The sequence below is a fragment of the Hordeum vulgare genome, chromosome 4H (assembly GCF_904849725.1).
Source record: "Hordeum vulgare subsp. vulgare chromosome 4H, MorexV3_pseudomolecules_assembly, whole genome shotgun sequence".
NCBI classification, from domain to species: Eukaryota; Viridiplantae; Streptophyta; class Magnoliopsida; order Poales; family Poaceae; genus Hordeum; species Hordeum vulgare.
Genome location: NC_058521.1, coordinates 87,504,364 through 87,518,706, shown reverse-complemented (window position 1 = coordinate 87,518,706; position 14,343 = coordinate 87,504,364). Strand labels below are relative to the sequence as shown.

Genomic DNA, 14,343 nt, shown 5'->3' with positions numbered 1-14,343 from the left:
GCTGCCGTCGTGTGGCCGCCTCCCGGGAGCGTGGAGCGCAAGCCGGACGGCCATCTCCTCCTTGGGGCCGCATGGAACGAGTTGGTGGTCGATGGATCTGGAGGTGAAGGGCTCCGATCCGCTGCCAGCCATGCCGGATGTGAGCTTGGGTGACGGATGTGAGTGGAGGGGAGTGGAATAAAGTGGCTAGGGTTTGGTCCGGTGAGCGGATGGGACAAATATATGTGGCGTAGATGCGGGCCAGCGCGGGCCAGTCGGGCGCGTCCGGGCTCCCCATATCCGGCTCATATTCGGGCTAGAAATGGAAGGTGCCAGTCAGCCCGGAAGTTTGAGGTCAGTTTGAGAGATCTGTCTGGATCAATTTTTTTGTGACCGGACAGTGACCGGGCAGCGTGTCCGGACGTTTGAGGAGGGTTTGAGGGGTCCAGTTGTAGATGCTCTGAGGTCGTTGTTAAAAATGAATGTTGCAAGGAGAATTTTTAGGTTGTATATAGGTTGTGTTGACACTTGACAATTCGCAACCTTGTGTACGTTTTACTTGTACAAATGGATGGCAAAATGATCATTGACATCTTTTGCATTGTCATGTTCGTGCTGTAAAATTGTTTTCGTGTTGTTGCATGCGTTGGATTAGTTCTATGGTACATTTTTGCGATGATTTCCCTTGCCGATTCGTTGCAACCAATGAGTTTGTCGCATGGATAAGAAAATGTTACATGGTGTGTTCTATTATGTTCAAACAATTTTCCTACATGTTTTTAAAATACAGTGAGAAAATAATGTAGCGGCAATGTTACATGTGTAGAAGAAAATGTTGCTCGTAGGGTTTCCATGCTAAAGAATCGAACGCCCCAGATGCCGAATTTAAGGGAGATCAACCGAGGAGGGAGGTGGTGGATCAGGTGCTTTGAATTGACGCATAGGAATACTTATATGATTCAATCCTATAAACCAAACAACTCATGTTCCCGAAGAAAGACATGTAAAAGAAATTCGGTCCTCCAAATAATCAGAGAGAGACTAAAAGAAACTTTTATTCCCCGTACATTCTTATATTCTGTGTTGTGTAATCGAGTGCACTTTGCTACCAAATTTTATTGTTTTCAAGTTTCAACCATGTGAGGACGTGTCACGGCAATCCAGCGACTTCTATAATTCTTCCAATTTTACTAGTAGCAAAATATATTACCGTCGCTCTTTAATTTTACCGGATGCTCTGAAGGCTCCAGCTAAAGATTTTAATTCGCCAAAGAGAAATGAAGCCATTCCATGACGGCCAGATTAATTCCCATGTTCAATGCTAAACATATTGGCCCCAAATCTACAGTAACGCCTATAATAGCTGTTCCCTTGCTATTCTTCCTCTTCGTCTTCCTCCTCGGTTTGTGCTCTGGAAAAACTTGCTGCACGTTCCACACAATAGAAAAATGGCCGCTGACAGCAACCGGAAGGCTTCCGGCGGCAAGCCTCAGTTCCTCAAGGTGCTCTTCATGGACTTCATGGAGAAGATGCCAATCCCGGCCAAGTTCATGCGGCGGCACCTGGCAGCGGAGCCAGGGCTTCGGCGAGCCACCCTGATGAGCCCATTGGGCAAGTTCTGGCACGTCGACGTGGTCCGAGACGGCCATGGCGGCGACAGCGACGTCTACTTCGCCAGTGGCTGGGCCGAGTTCGTGAGGGCCAACAGGCTGGAGGAAGAGAACTTCCTTGTGTTCAAGTACGAAGGGAACATGGTGTTCACCGTGAAGGTGTTCGAGACATCCGGGTGCATCAAGAACGACGACGACCTCGTTGTCGCCGGCGCATTGTTAGAGCAGACAGCACCGAGGAAGCGGTCCAGCACTGGCGATGGATCGCAGCCTACCTCCAAGGGCCATGGTACGTCGCTTCTTCTTCTCAGAATGAGTTTATGCGTGATTGTGTTTTTCCTGCAAAGATATCACGTTGCAATTGTCAAGTTTATACTCCCTCCATCCCAAAATAAGTGACTCAAAAGTGACTTCAATTTACACTAACTTTAGTACAAAATTGAGTCATTTTTAAGTCATTTATTTTGGGACGAAGAGAGTACTACCTTTAAGAAATTAACAGTGTGGCTCTATATGAAGTATGATCACACACGGAGAATAACAAGCTTCTTTGTTTTTAACAAAAGTACCTCATGAAAAAATTAAAGGGAGCCAAGATCATGTAGAATCTGAATTTCAGGACGTTTTTTATTCACATTATTTGTAAAACGTTGAACAGAAAAAACACAGGAATCGAGTGTCGTGGCATATTGAGAACTACTGGATTATATGGTCGTTTGGTTGTGCACAAAGATGCGTAGGATTGTTCACATGAGGTTAGGAGTGGATGGGAATTTCCTATGAAACCTAGTAGTCTAGTACTCCCTCCGAACCATATTAGTTGTCGTGTGTCTAGATACATCCGTTTGAGCGACAACTAATATAGATCAGAGGGAGTACAAACAAATTCTAAAAAAGTCCTATGGATTGCAATCACAAATCAAACAACCCACGTAGGAAATATTCTGAAGGATCGTAATCCTCCAAAATTCCTACGCAATTCCTTTGAATTAAAGGAGGCCCTAATAATATTCCATATTCTCAGCTCTTATAAATGTGTGCTTGGGATGTTAATTTCATTAACTGGGTTACAACAGCTTGCAAGTGTTGATGTTTGACAGTCTCACTTCTTATAAACAGACCCTTTACGCTTACTTGTGGAGTACCAAAAATATTGGAAATATATAGAATGATTTTTCCTTTTGATGGATAGAGGTATACTTCCACACTCATCAACTACACCCAAACTTATCCTTTACAGAAAAAAGAACAGCTACACCATAACTCATAGTGGATATGTGCGAGAAATATGGCGAATGTCAAATAAATCACTATGATAATCAATGGTGCACATGTGCTAAAGGAGGGATATCATTGTGAATAGGTGATGTTCACCCATTCAGAGAACTACATACCCAAAAAAAAGTACCTCGATGTGTCCCGAAAATACATCTCCTGCATACGTACAGATAAAACACCGCTCACCATTTCCAATATTCTGTGTAAACAAATCTGCACATATATACCGAGTAGGTAGATATAGCGAGCGTAAAAATCAGGAAGGTCAACGATGGGGCTTATCTTGCATGTTTCGCAGGTGGCACACATGCTCGGAAAACCAGGAAGATCAGTGACAGGAGCCTTACCGGTGATGGTGCCATACAGGTGAAGAAGCAGTATAAACCTCGCAGGATTCTGATGGAAGACAATGACGGCGAGCAAGATGCCACCACAGAGAAGTACGCCCAAGCGGACACCCACTCCGGCATCGCAACGGAGGTCAAGGAGTCTGACTACACCGGCACCCTCCCTTTCTACGCCAAGACGGCAACTCCTTGCAACATTCGCTACAGCTACATGGCAAGTTCTTTAGCTGGTTCAAAATCAAATCTATACTCCCTAGGTCAGATAGATATGCACCATGAACTTATAGTGTTTGTTTTGGCTTGGGCCTCGTGTAGAACATCGGGAAGAAGTTCTGCGTCATGAATGGCATCGCGACGAAGCGGCTGATGATACTCAAGGACTCGGGCGGGAGATCGTGGCCCGTGAAGCTGACGCTGACAAGCGACCAGGCACGCATGAAGGCCGGGTGGGGCCACTTCTCCGGCCACCACGGGATCAAGGTCGGGGACCTCTGTGTCTTCCACCTCGTCGACGAGCACACCTTCAACGTCAGCATAAGGCGGGCCGAGTAATAATGAAGTGTTTTGGCTACTGGTGCTCAGTGTGGGATGTCTTTTTTCAAACTGTCTTGGATTTGTCCCTTTAGCTTTGGTATAAATAACGATAATAAAGTGTCTCGGGTTCCAAATAGCATGCATTTTAGATGTAAGCATGTAATCACATAGACTATGGGAAACTCACTGACAAACAGAGCAGCAACTGAAACCATATGAGGCAGGTGAATGAAATGGAACACAATGAATTCATATCAATGATCTCAGATATGTAAAAATGTCATTAGCATAAACCAAAAATAACAAGAATGTGACATTGCTATGCAGGACTAGTTTATACTTCCACAGACACTTGCATGATTTCTATGGAAAAGAAGCAAACGATATAATGTGCAACAAAAAATAATCCCAAACGATAAGTGCCATACGTGTGGCACGAAATAACACAGTCCTGACGTTTTTTTACACTAAAGTTGCCATAAGAAAAAAAAACAATCCCAAAAAATATTGAAATTTGCCATCCAAACAGAAAGTTGCCATGCTTCACAACTAAAGTTGTCATCCTCAGATAACTAAAATTGCCATCAAAAAATGTCATGACGGAATTGTTTCGTGCCACACGTGTGGCACTTATCAGGGTCCAAAATAATTTGGTGATGGTTTAAGTTAGACAATCAAAATCTTAAGAATAGGCAGCAGCATGCCTGCCCAATGACAAATCTACAGAATAGGCAGCATAGCAGAAACACGGTTATGTTGTTAATGTTTCTTTCATTGGCATACATATTTTCTTCCAACGGGTTAATGCTGTTACATGATGTTTCCCAAAAAAGATTATTTTTCTGCCACTTCACAAGAATTAAACAAAGAAGCAAAAAAGATGAACAAACCGACTGTTGTGTACTAAGTACCAATATTTGCATTTTGTGATCTTATACTGCAGTGTGCGCATCATGTCTGGTGCAACAGGATCCTGATCAAATCATCACACCGATCACCTAAAAGAGGGGGAATTAGCAATACGCTTCACACAAAATTTGAACTCCATGACGACGATAGGGTATTCACTGCGTTAAACAAAAACTACTGATAGCAAATATATGATCCATAATTACCTCTATTGAAACTTTGGGATGCTAATGATCACATGGATTTTATCAGCGCCATCCAAATAATATTCACATCCAAGGTGATGCGTGGACCAGGCAGAGATCACTTCCTGCGTATACTGTGCTGGCATCATGACCACTCTAGTGGTCACATGTTGCATCTTCTCCTGCTGTATAATTTCAAATGACGCTTGGTTCTAAGGGTGACAATGCTGATTACATACTGCAACATTGCCAGCCAATATGGTATCTCCAAGAGCTGATGTATAACAGTAACACCCGTCAACAATAGCATGATCCTACTTTCCATCCTCCAGTTTATGCCACACGAACTGGATGTTTGACATTCATCTAATGCAGGATCATCTCCGAATTTCAATTTGTCTTCTCAATTGATCTTCTCGATTCTGCAGGACCACCCAATGAAGTTGCAGACTGTTTTCCTTGGATTATGGTTTTAACAGCCTAGCCATACGTAATGCTGCCCGAACTTTCCTCACGTCATTCTGAAAACCTGCACTACGAAGGCCAGCAATGACAGCACGCTTTGCAGATGCAAGAATGCTGTTCCCTTCACGCAAGCAGATCCGCAAGAATTTGGATGCCATATGATACCTACCAACCTTACATAGACCATGGACTAGTGAGGTGTAAGTAAAATCATCCTTGAGTTTCATGTTGTGCAGTAATTTGATGGCAGCATCCACCTCATCAGATTTGCAGAGTGCATCCACCAAGCAATTGTAAGCAATAACATTTGATTCCATGTCCCTTATCTCCATGTAACATAACTGCTTATGTGCAGCCTCGAAATGCCCCATCTTGCACAAACCATTAACCAAAATTGAGAATGTGTACTCATCACTCTCCAGACCGCCCTCTTCCATCATACTCAGCAGCTCAAACGCGTCATCCAGCTTTCCTTCCTTGCACCGCAGGTAAATCAGCGTATTATAGCATGCACTGTCAAGCCTGAACCCACTCCGTATCATTAGCTCACTGTAGGTGTTTGCTTCTTCCATCCTTCCCTTCTTGACTAACGCACTAATCACCGTGCAGTATGGGAAGAGATCTGGAATGTACCCTCCCTCCAGCAACGACAAGAAGGTCTCCAGCCCCTGATCAAACCTGCCATACTTAAAGCAGCACTTCATGACCGTGGTGTAAGTGACGACGTTCGGGGCATGCTCGGTCCTCCCAAGCTCCCTTAGAACCATGCGGGCGTACCCCACCTTGCCTGACTTGCACAGCCCATTGATCATAGTGTTGTAAGTCACGATGCCCACCGGGAGCCCCGTCCTCTGCAGGTACCTGAACATCCTGTACGCGTTCGTCGCATGACCAAACCTGAAGAGCCCGTCCAGGAGTGTGTTGTAGGTGGTGGCGCACGGTGCGACGCCTTTCTCGGCCATATCGGCAAACACCCGGTAGGCATCCTCCGGGTGGCCAGACCGGAACAGGCAGTGCATGAGCGCGTTGTAGCTCCAGGCGTCGGGGGCGACCCCCGCCTGCAGCATTTCGTCGAACAGGTCGAGGGCGCGCATCGTGAGCCCCCTCCGCGCGGCGCCGGCGATGAGGGAGTTGTAGGTGATGGCGTCGGGGCTCACCCCGGCCTCCCGCATCCGGTGGAGGACGGCGAACCCCGCGTCGAGGCCCGAGGCGCGGCAGTGCGCGGCGAGGAGGGTGTTGTAGGTGACGACGTCGGGGGGCATGCCGAGGCGGATGGCGTCCACGAGGACGGACTCTGCCCGGGCGATGCCGCCGCCGCGGCAGAGCGCCGCGAGGCAGACGTTCATCAGCCGCGTGGACAGCTGCGTCCGCGCCCAGGTCATTGCTCCTCCGCCTCCTCCTCGCCGCGAGACTATCTTCCGGTTCCGGGCTCGCTTCGACTCCCATACAGCTCGCTCGCTGTCCAGACCAACTTGCCGAGTTCGCGACGAGCAAGGCCGGCGCCTTGTTAATTTGTTGTGGGAAGAGCGCTGGGCTGCAGGAGGCGGCGAGAGGTTGGTGGCGGCGGCGGCGGCGCCACCGGGTGGTAGGGGAGTTGGGAGTTCGCACTTAGCTGACCTCGCAGCGAGGGACAGACTAGAGAGAGAACGCCAGGTGGGCCATGCATGTCATAGGCGGCACAGACAGACAAGTAGGGTTCATTTCTTTTCGCCTGACCCAACAGTCAGTGAGCATAATAGTCTTTTTTTCAGGGTGGACAAAAATTTGTCTGCACAAGGAGAAGGAATTAATTCACCACCTAATCGATTCAAAAATCATCGTGCTACAAATGATTCACAAAAAATTCGGGAGGAAAAAATCATTCTCATTCACACTAAAGCTTTGAGCTATTGTTACAAAAAGAATAAAACATGTCGTGGTACAACAATATCTTCTGTGAATACAATGAACAAATCAGGAAATCTGCAGGATTATACATACTCAAAAAAATCAAAATGTCGGCTGAAAAAGAAAAGAAATCAAAATGTGGCTTGAGGAAAAGGCAGATACAAAATTACACAGGCGGAGCCCAAACCAACCCCAGGCCTCACTGTGCCTTCATGGCTTTCTCCTTGCAGAGCTGGTGCCACTCCTGGAGCACGGCTGCCTGGAGCGCACGGTGCTCGGCTTCTTCCGCCGTGAGCTTGGAGAGCGTCGAGGGGCCCTTGGGGTTCCCAAACCCGTCCAGCTCCTCGCTCTGCTTCTTCTCCTCTTCCTCTTCTTGCTCGGTTTTCGCTGGAGGCATCTTAGGTTTGGCCGCCTTGAGTAGTGCTATCCTCTCCATGGATATCTTCAGCCGCTCCGCAGCTGCGCTCTTCACCTCCTCCTCGGGCATGTACTCAACAGCGCCGTCCGTGATGTCGTCCAGCCAGCCCTGGAGGTCCGACTCGATCTCTCTTGTGATAGATTCATCAGATGCACGCACGACAAACTTGCATATCATCGTGGTTGTCTCGTCACCCAGATCAACATTTCGGCTGACCTCACTTGCACCAAAGATCATCATGCCCACAAACCCACCAAACCATGTCTTTGCGGCGTAACACAACTGTGGAAGATACATGTGTTATAACCTTACGCAAATGGTAACTCTGCACACAATAGAATCAAGACCGAGGCATAACACCGTCTAAGTGACTATCAAATGCTTACCTGGAACCCAGCAACTGTTCGGATGAAATGAGAGCAGACTTGATGGAAGGGCTTAGAATAAATGGACTTCAATCCACTGAGGAAAGGAGAGCTATTATACTGCTGAGCAGCGGTGGCCTTGAAACCACTACCTTCATATGTGTATGTGCCAGTGCACTCAACCATGGCTGGCAAGCTTGGCCATAGACGGAAGTACTCAACTGGAGAGCATTCATATGGCAAGAGAAGTTCGGCGAGAGGGATCTTGTAGGGCTGACACCGCAAAACAACAGGCTCACCAAGCTCTGGCCGGAGCGCACGCTTCTGCCTCGTCATTTGTGAGTCCTCTTCTGCATAATCTCCTTCATAGTCTGCCGATCCTCCACTTCCGTAGAATGGGTAATACAGGACTTGAACCCAGAGAGAGCATCTCTCAAAATGTGAAACTCCCACAGTGACACTACTTTGGATTGGATCCTGCAGAATTGACGAGGCATTTTCCAAATAAATTAGATGCAAATATGGATTAGCTACTCTGTGATGACAGTACTTGCCCGATGATATACTCCCTCGGTTCCTAAGTATAAGTCTTTTTAGAGGTTTCACTAGCGGACTACATATGGATGTATATAGACATACTTTAGAGTGTAGATTCCCTCATTTTGTTCCGTATGTAGTCCCTAGTGAAATCTCTAAAAAGACTTATGTTTAGGAACAGAGGGAGTAATATTTATTATCGCTATTCTATTTTTATCAATAGCCTACAAATTTTAAGCGCAGCTCGTCTGGAAACAAGATACTGTCACTAACTTGAAAGCCGCCGCAATGCTAGACGGCCTGGCTCTTTGAAGATCACTTACATTTAACAACATCATGATCATGATAGTCTCAACTACCACATTATATCTAGTGTGCAATATAATGTGAACTCAACTGGCTAGACAGGTATACTACATTAAAAGGTAGTGGTAAATTTTGCCAGGAAATAGATTGAGAAGTTCACTAGCCGAGGAAGAAAATGTTTCACTATAAACTACATTCAAATACCACTACCTGCAGCCCTAGATTTGCCTGCCCATTCTGACTAATGACAAACTCTTAAAATTACTGTCAAATTTTAAAATATTTAATGATGATACATAATTGAAATTAAACTGCACGGTAAAAGCATATGCAAAATAGGCATTTCAAGATCGTGGAGGCACCTGGGAAACAAGATTACGCAAGTGGCGAACAGTGCGGGAAAATCCATCCATATAATACAATGCTCCAGAGAGCCCAACTCGGATATCCACCCTGTTGAGTTCCAGCTCAGTCAAATTCAAAATCTGCAAAAGTGTACATTAGTAAAAAAGGACAATCATACAACTCCAAGTCAAATAATACTATGGCTTATAGCAAAGTAATATGTCAGCAGACACAAATAGTTGTTTTAATTTCTCACCATTTTACCAGGTGGCAAAGTGCACATAAACTACACAGGAGCAATAACTAAATATAAAGTTCCTAACCTAACCAGTGTTCAACAGTAACCATAACACAGCAGTACAGATAAATAGAAATTATGTTAAATGTACACGGAAAAGATCATTGATCAGGTTATACCTTTAGATGCAGGGTGATTCTGCCATCAGTTGGATCCGCCAAATGATATGCTTCAATGTAGCATGGATCGCTGCTGCCAGTCAGAGTGCATGCTTTTGGAAGATCTTTGTGCAAAGCACCGATACCCTTTGTCTGTAGGAGAGTTAACTGGGTGGGATTGGGCCTCCAAAGCTCCTGAATAGCCTTATGAACTAATCCCTCCAATTTCCTATCTTGTGCAGCAGCAGCCTCTGAAAACTGAACTGTAAGCTTGTGGTGGCTAAAAGGGTAATCTCCTGTAGCATCACCGACACCAACCCACCTGGATGAAATATTGGAGAGTTAAAAATGGTAGGTGATTCTTTCTCCAAATGCATGTTCCAGTAGAGTATTTCTTTTTTTTTAGATATAGAACTTCTGCAAAATAGTGCAACCTGATGTAAAGTATTTAGTTTGAAGATGCAACCCTCACCTGTTATCTGGATGATTCGTCACATACTTTATTATCTGTAAGACATAACGTGACTGATGCTTGGTTACAGAATCAGCCGAAGTACTTGACCTGAACTCCTCCAATTCTTTACTGAGGAGCTGGCCAGCTCTTGCATTTCTGGCTCCCAAACGCTGAGCGCATATGAGGACAGCCTGCACATCTTGTATCCTATTTGATGTAGTGGCAGAGGAATCGGTGTTGAATAAAGTCTTATGCATGTTAGATATGATGATATTCAGAGGATCCTCTGGGTCATCAGCTAAAAGAGGATCAAGACCTTCAAGATCAAAGTGTTCAGAAATTGCCCATATCAGCCGTGATGATATTCTTGAGGTATGAACCTGAAACATTTATTCACATTTAATAAATGTATAGGCCAATCTGGATTTAACAAAAGGTACTGAGGAATTAATGACACCATTGGTCTTCTATCAATCATCTCTAACAAGAAAACAAGCTTTACAAAATGGCACGGTTTAAGCTGCAACTATTTGTAGTGGAAGAAGAACAAAGTGTACAAGGAAACCAAGCAAAGGCAGGCATAGTCAGATCCAAACACAGGTAAAGCATTGACAAAGTAGGTGCCATTGAGTTAGTACTAATAAATAAGAGTATAAAGCCCACGCCTTACATTGAATTAGTAATGAATAGGAAATTTATTGGCATAGAACTAGGTGGGATCAAGCAAAACAAAAATATTATGCTATCGCGTTAGTAATGAATAAAAAACGCACCTTACCTCCAACTGGTATTTAAATGCATAACAAAATGTGTTTGAATATGAAAATAATGAGATGAATCATAACCTCGCGAAGATCCCTGATAAGCTGTAGCTGCAAATTTCGAAGTCTAGTCTCATTTAGAATCTGATCTTGAGATGCACCAGTCTTGATTGTCTTTACGCCACCTCTGGTATCATATATATGACAAAGCCGTACAAGCAACTTCAGATAGCAATCAATTGCATAGGTACGCCCATCACAGTCCCAGAGAACACAAGGCCTGCAAACTTCCACCACATCTAAAGCAGGTTCTGTCCAATTCAACGCACCGTAACCAGTTCCATAGGCTAATGCTCCTATAACTCTGCTCTCTGTCCCAGAATTCTTCTGCTCAGGTAGTGGAAGAGATAGCTGGAAACAACTTTCAACGAGTGAGGCAACTAGCTCTTCTCTGAACAAGCTTTTGCTTGTTATGCTGTTTAGATCATCCTTCACCCTTGCATCCTCAAAAAGAGATATCACATCTGTTCCTGGAACGGGCTTCTGGCCTCTTCGAACGCTCTCCTTTGCAAAAAGATCAACACAAAGAGCAGTTCGGCAAATGCATGCCAATGCATGCATGCGATCTGATTCTGCTCTCAAATTTTTCAGCATCTGAAGCAGCCTTTTAAACAGAGACACCTGCATCAAAGAACATGCTTTTGTAAATCTATCTTGAACACAAATTTGCACAACACTTGTTCACTGAACTGAAACTGTCCCTCTCGCTATCTTCTTCACAAGTTATGCATGGAAGGAAGAAACTGGTAAAGATCTGCTAGAACATGATATGGCATGACTCCAATCAATGAATTATTTCACATTTTTTAGATACTCAGAAAAGAGAAAGAAAAAGAAAAGGAGAATATGGGGTGTATGGGCAACTAGTTGCCAGAATTACTTTCCGAACATAGTAGCATTAATTGGTAAGCAAGATGCCAATTGTATACTACTAAACCACGTATCAAAGTAATGATGCATAACCATTTTGCATTGACTCCACATGTTATAAATATTGATGAAATGATGATTATATGCTAAGTAATGTGTCTGTGCTGAATTTGAATGGATAGCGAGCAAACTACATTGTATCACCTATGGGCTTAAGTTGCTTAGTTACTGATCTATCATGACAATACAAATCAACGCTTAGCCGATAAGGTAGAATAATAAATAAATTCTGATTTGTGATATAGTACCTATAATAATGTAAGTCATAAGGTAATGCTAATGCTAAGGAATACACTAACAAAGTAGTTGCGCTACACAAGCAAGATTTTTACTTGCCGTATTTAAGATATGACATCAAATGATGAAAAATGTAATAAATAAAGGTGTATACTAGCATTTCATAATAACATTTTTTGTCAAAATAAACAGACAACAATCAGCAGATGGAAATACAACCTACTAAAGTGCCATTTGATTTACCAGTCTAACAATGATAAAATAGTTTTTTTGATTCTTGACATAAGACTGAAATAGGAGATCATATGGGATAAGACTTAATTTGTTTGGTTCAAACAAGAATGTCAGCATTGGGATCAGAATTTATGAATCTGATAACTAATAACTCTTCATGATACTGAGAATTGAGATTTATAATATTAGTTTTAAATCTTCAGATCTGTATGGTTTCGTTTCAGGCTTGTGCACTAAAAACAACTAACTAGTAGAATTGTGTGTAACTGGAATTATTACTTGACAGACTCTAGTTCAAACAATAGCTTATGTGGCTGAAAGGCTGGCTATGTTTCAATGTATAATTGATGACAGAAAAATCCATGTATTTGCACGAAACTAGAAGCCTCCAAAATTACTTCATACAAACTTGGCTACCACTATCAATGCCCACTTCCAGGATCATTAATCCAGTAGTTGCCTCATTGCATTGGGCACAAGACACAACCAGTAGATTTACCGTGGGAAATTAGTAAACAACAATCATCGAGTTAATCAGACTAAGTAGAATTGCTCTTATAAGTCAATTGATTTAGTACCTGCATTCCAAGATCAAGCAGATGCAGATTCGCCACAACAGCCCTGACAATCGTCTCCCTCATCGACGAGAACTCTTGCCGGTCCCATAGTGTCAGGATTGCAATAATGGCAGCTGAAGCCCACTCCGGCTTGCCTCCAGGCGCATCTGCCAGCGAGAGCATATTGATCCCCACCTCATATACCAGTGGCGATTCCAGTGAGCTAAGGAAAGGAAGCAAGTGCGAGACAATGTCAGACACCCCCACCAACTTCTCCGCACTCGCCTCTACGGTATCGGCTATTGTAGTGTCTCCTGGTTTGGCAATCTGCCGCAGGATGTTCACCGCGCCAGATGCAACCATTTTTGCTGCATGCACAAGAGGGTACACAGTGACCCGGAAGCTCTCAACGGGCATCACCATGGATCGAGCAATGAGCATGTTTCGCCTGGACCAGATGAAGTCAATGGCGTCGGCTGCCCACTGGGCGCGCACAGCAAGCGCGCCCTCTCCATCAACGAGCTTGTCCCCAGCAAGCCGGCTCATACGCCGCGCGTCAAGCTCCTGGAACAGCCGAGCAAGTGCCTCGAATGCTGCGGCTGCCACTGCGTCTGCAGAGTCCAAGGCCAGCTCGGTCAGACGACCCCACCAGGTTGTGGCGTGCCCCATGAGCGAGGGGTTGGTGGAGCACATGAGCGCTAGGTCATCGCGCGGGAGGAGGGAGGAGAGGGAGGTGACGGCGGCAAGGCGGAGTGACTCGGCGGGCGAGGAGAGAGCGGCAGCGATGTCGGCGTGCGCCGAGGAGAGGAGGGTTGGGAGTAGGTGCGAGGGGAGTGACGGGAACGAGGCGATGGAGGAGGCGGCGACGTCGGGATCCGGGAAGGAGAGGTCGGAGCGTAGGGAGGAGAGCAGGAGTGGGTCGAGGAGATCGGGGGGCAGGGGCAGCGCACGGAGGAGGTCGAGCGCGAGGCGCTTGCAGACGGCGGAGGAGGGCGCCGCTAGGATCTCGGTGGCGGCGGTGCGGGCTAGCGCGGAGACGTCGCGGCCGGCGGCGCACTGCTGCAGGGCCTGCAAGAGCGCTGACGACTGCCGGAGAGCGTCCGAGGAGCGGAGATCGGTGGTGATCTGCGCGATGAGTAGGTCCATCTCGCCGCCGCCGCAATTTGGCTCCGGCGATCGCCGAAGCCGGGGGGGGGGGGGGGGGGGTGGAGCGGTGGTCGTGCAGATCTGGGAGGGAAGGGGGGAGTGCCAGAGCACGAGCAGGGTCGGTGTACTGTTTCAGCCTATAGTAAGATGAATTCTTTTATCATTTGTCCTAGAAATAAAATATATCAATAAAATGAACAAAAATATAATTAACACAATAGAAAACTGTTTAACAATTATGAAAATAATCTTTTTTTAAACAGAGGTAAAAACTTTGTCTCATCTCAATAATAAAGAAGATTTTTGCCTACTTAGTTACGGAAAAACAGGAAAAAGTCGATACAACCCACAAAGGGGCACCACCAGCCAACCTAGATATCCACACCAGACACATACGCCATTG

The 14,343-nt window shown here is 45.4% G+C and overlaps 3 protein-coding genes and 1 long non-coding RNA gene across 4 annotated transcripts; 1 reads left to right on the top strand and 3 right to left on the bottom strand.

The window, feature by feature from the left end:
• Positions 1–1,069: 1,069 nt before the first annotated feature.
• Positions 1,070–4,000, top strand: LOC123447962 (putative B3 domain-containing protein Os04g0347400). The gene is made up of 3 exons (XM_045124711.1): positions 1,070–1,878; positions 3,166–3,500; positions 3,542–4,000. Exons 1-3 carry the CDS (start codon positions 1,428–1,430, stop codon positions 3,764–3,766), a joined length of 1,011 nt encoding a protein of 336 aa, XP_044980646.1. The 5' UTR covers positions 1,070–1,427; the 3' UTR covers positions 3,767–4,000.
• LOC123447963 lies at positions 2,785–3,306 on the bottom strand. Its single transcript, XR_006631576.1, has 2 exons — positions 3,215–3,306; positions 2,785–3,080 (listed from the first exon to the last, which is right to left on the bottom strand). It is a non-coding gene; the product is annotated as an uncharacterized LOC123447963 (long non-coding RNA).
• A 502-nt stretch (positions 4,001–4,502) lies between the features above and the next one.
• Positions 4,503–6,987, bottom strand: LOC123447961 (putative pentatricopeptide repeat-containing protein At4g17915). Its single transcript, XM_045124710.1, has 2 exons — positions 4,864–6,987; positions 4,503–4,746 (listed from the first exon to the last, which is right to left on the bottom strand). The coding sequence occupies exon 1, from the start codon at positions 6,687–6,689 to the stop codon at positions 5,307–5,309; it is 1,383 nt and encodes a 460-aa protein (XP_044980645.1). The 5' UTR covers positions 6,690–6,987; the 3' UTR covers positions 4,503–4,746; positions 4,864–5,306.
• Positions 6,988–7,150: 163 nt separating this feature from the next.
• On the bottom strand, positions 7,151–14,046 carry LOC123447960 (protein TPLATE). The gene is made up of 7 exons (XM_045124709.1): positions 12,816–14,046; positions 10,861–11,457; positions 10,034–10,395; positions 9,583–9,883; positions 9,183–9,305; positions 7,999–8,454; positions 7,151–7,894 (listed from the first exon to the last, which is right to left on the bottom strand). The coding sequence occupies exons 1-7, from the start codon at positions 13,938–13,940 to the stop codon at positions 7,394–7,396; spliced, it is 3,465 nt and encodes a 1,154-aa protein (XP_044980644.1). The 5' UTR covers positions 13,941–14,046; the 3' UTR covers positions 7,151–7,393.
• Positions 14,047–14,343: the final 297 nt, after the last annotated feature.

What these genes read in the sequence shown, in the direction of transcription:
- LOC123447960 (XM_045124709.1), bottom strand. Translation starts at nt 13,940, where the DNA reads ATGGACCTACTCATCGCGCAGATCACCACCGATCTCCGCTCCTCGGAC. An exon ending in GAATCACCCTGCATCTAAAG is followed by an intron (nt 9,306 to 9,582) that starts GTATAACCTGAT and finishes ACACTTTTGCAG; the next exon opens with ATTTTGAATTTGACTGAGCT. An exon ending in TGCGTAATCTTGTTTCCCAG is followed by an intron (nt 8,455 to 9,182) that starts GTGCCTCCACGA and finishes TCAATTCTGCAG; the next exon opens with GATCCAATCCAAAGTAGTGT.
- LOC123447961 (XM_045124710.1), bottom strand. Translation starts at nt 6,689, where the DNA reads ATGACCTGGGCGCGGACGCAGCTGTCCACGCGGCTGATGAACGTCTGC.
- LOC123447962 (XM_045124711.1), top strand. Translation starts at nt 1,428, where the DNA reads ATGGCCGCTGACAGCAACCGGAAGGCTTCCGGCGGCAAGCCTCAGTTC. An exon ending in GCCTACCTCCAAGGGCCATG is followed by an intron (nt 1,879 to 3,165) that starts GTACGTCGCTTC and finishes CATGTTTCGCAG; the next exon opens with GTGGCACACATGCTCGGAAA. An exon ending in ATATGCACCATGAACTTATA is followed by an intron (nt 3,501 to 3,541) that starts GTGTTTGTTTTG and finishes AACATCGGGAAG; the next exon opens with AAGTTCTGCGTCATGAATGG.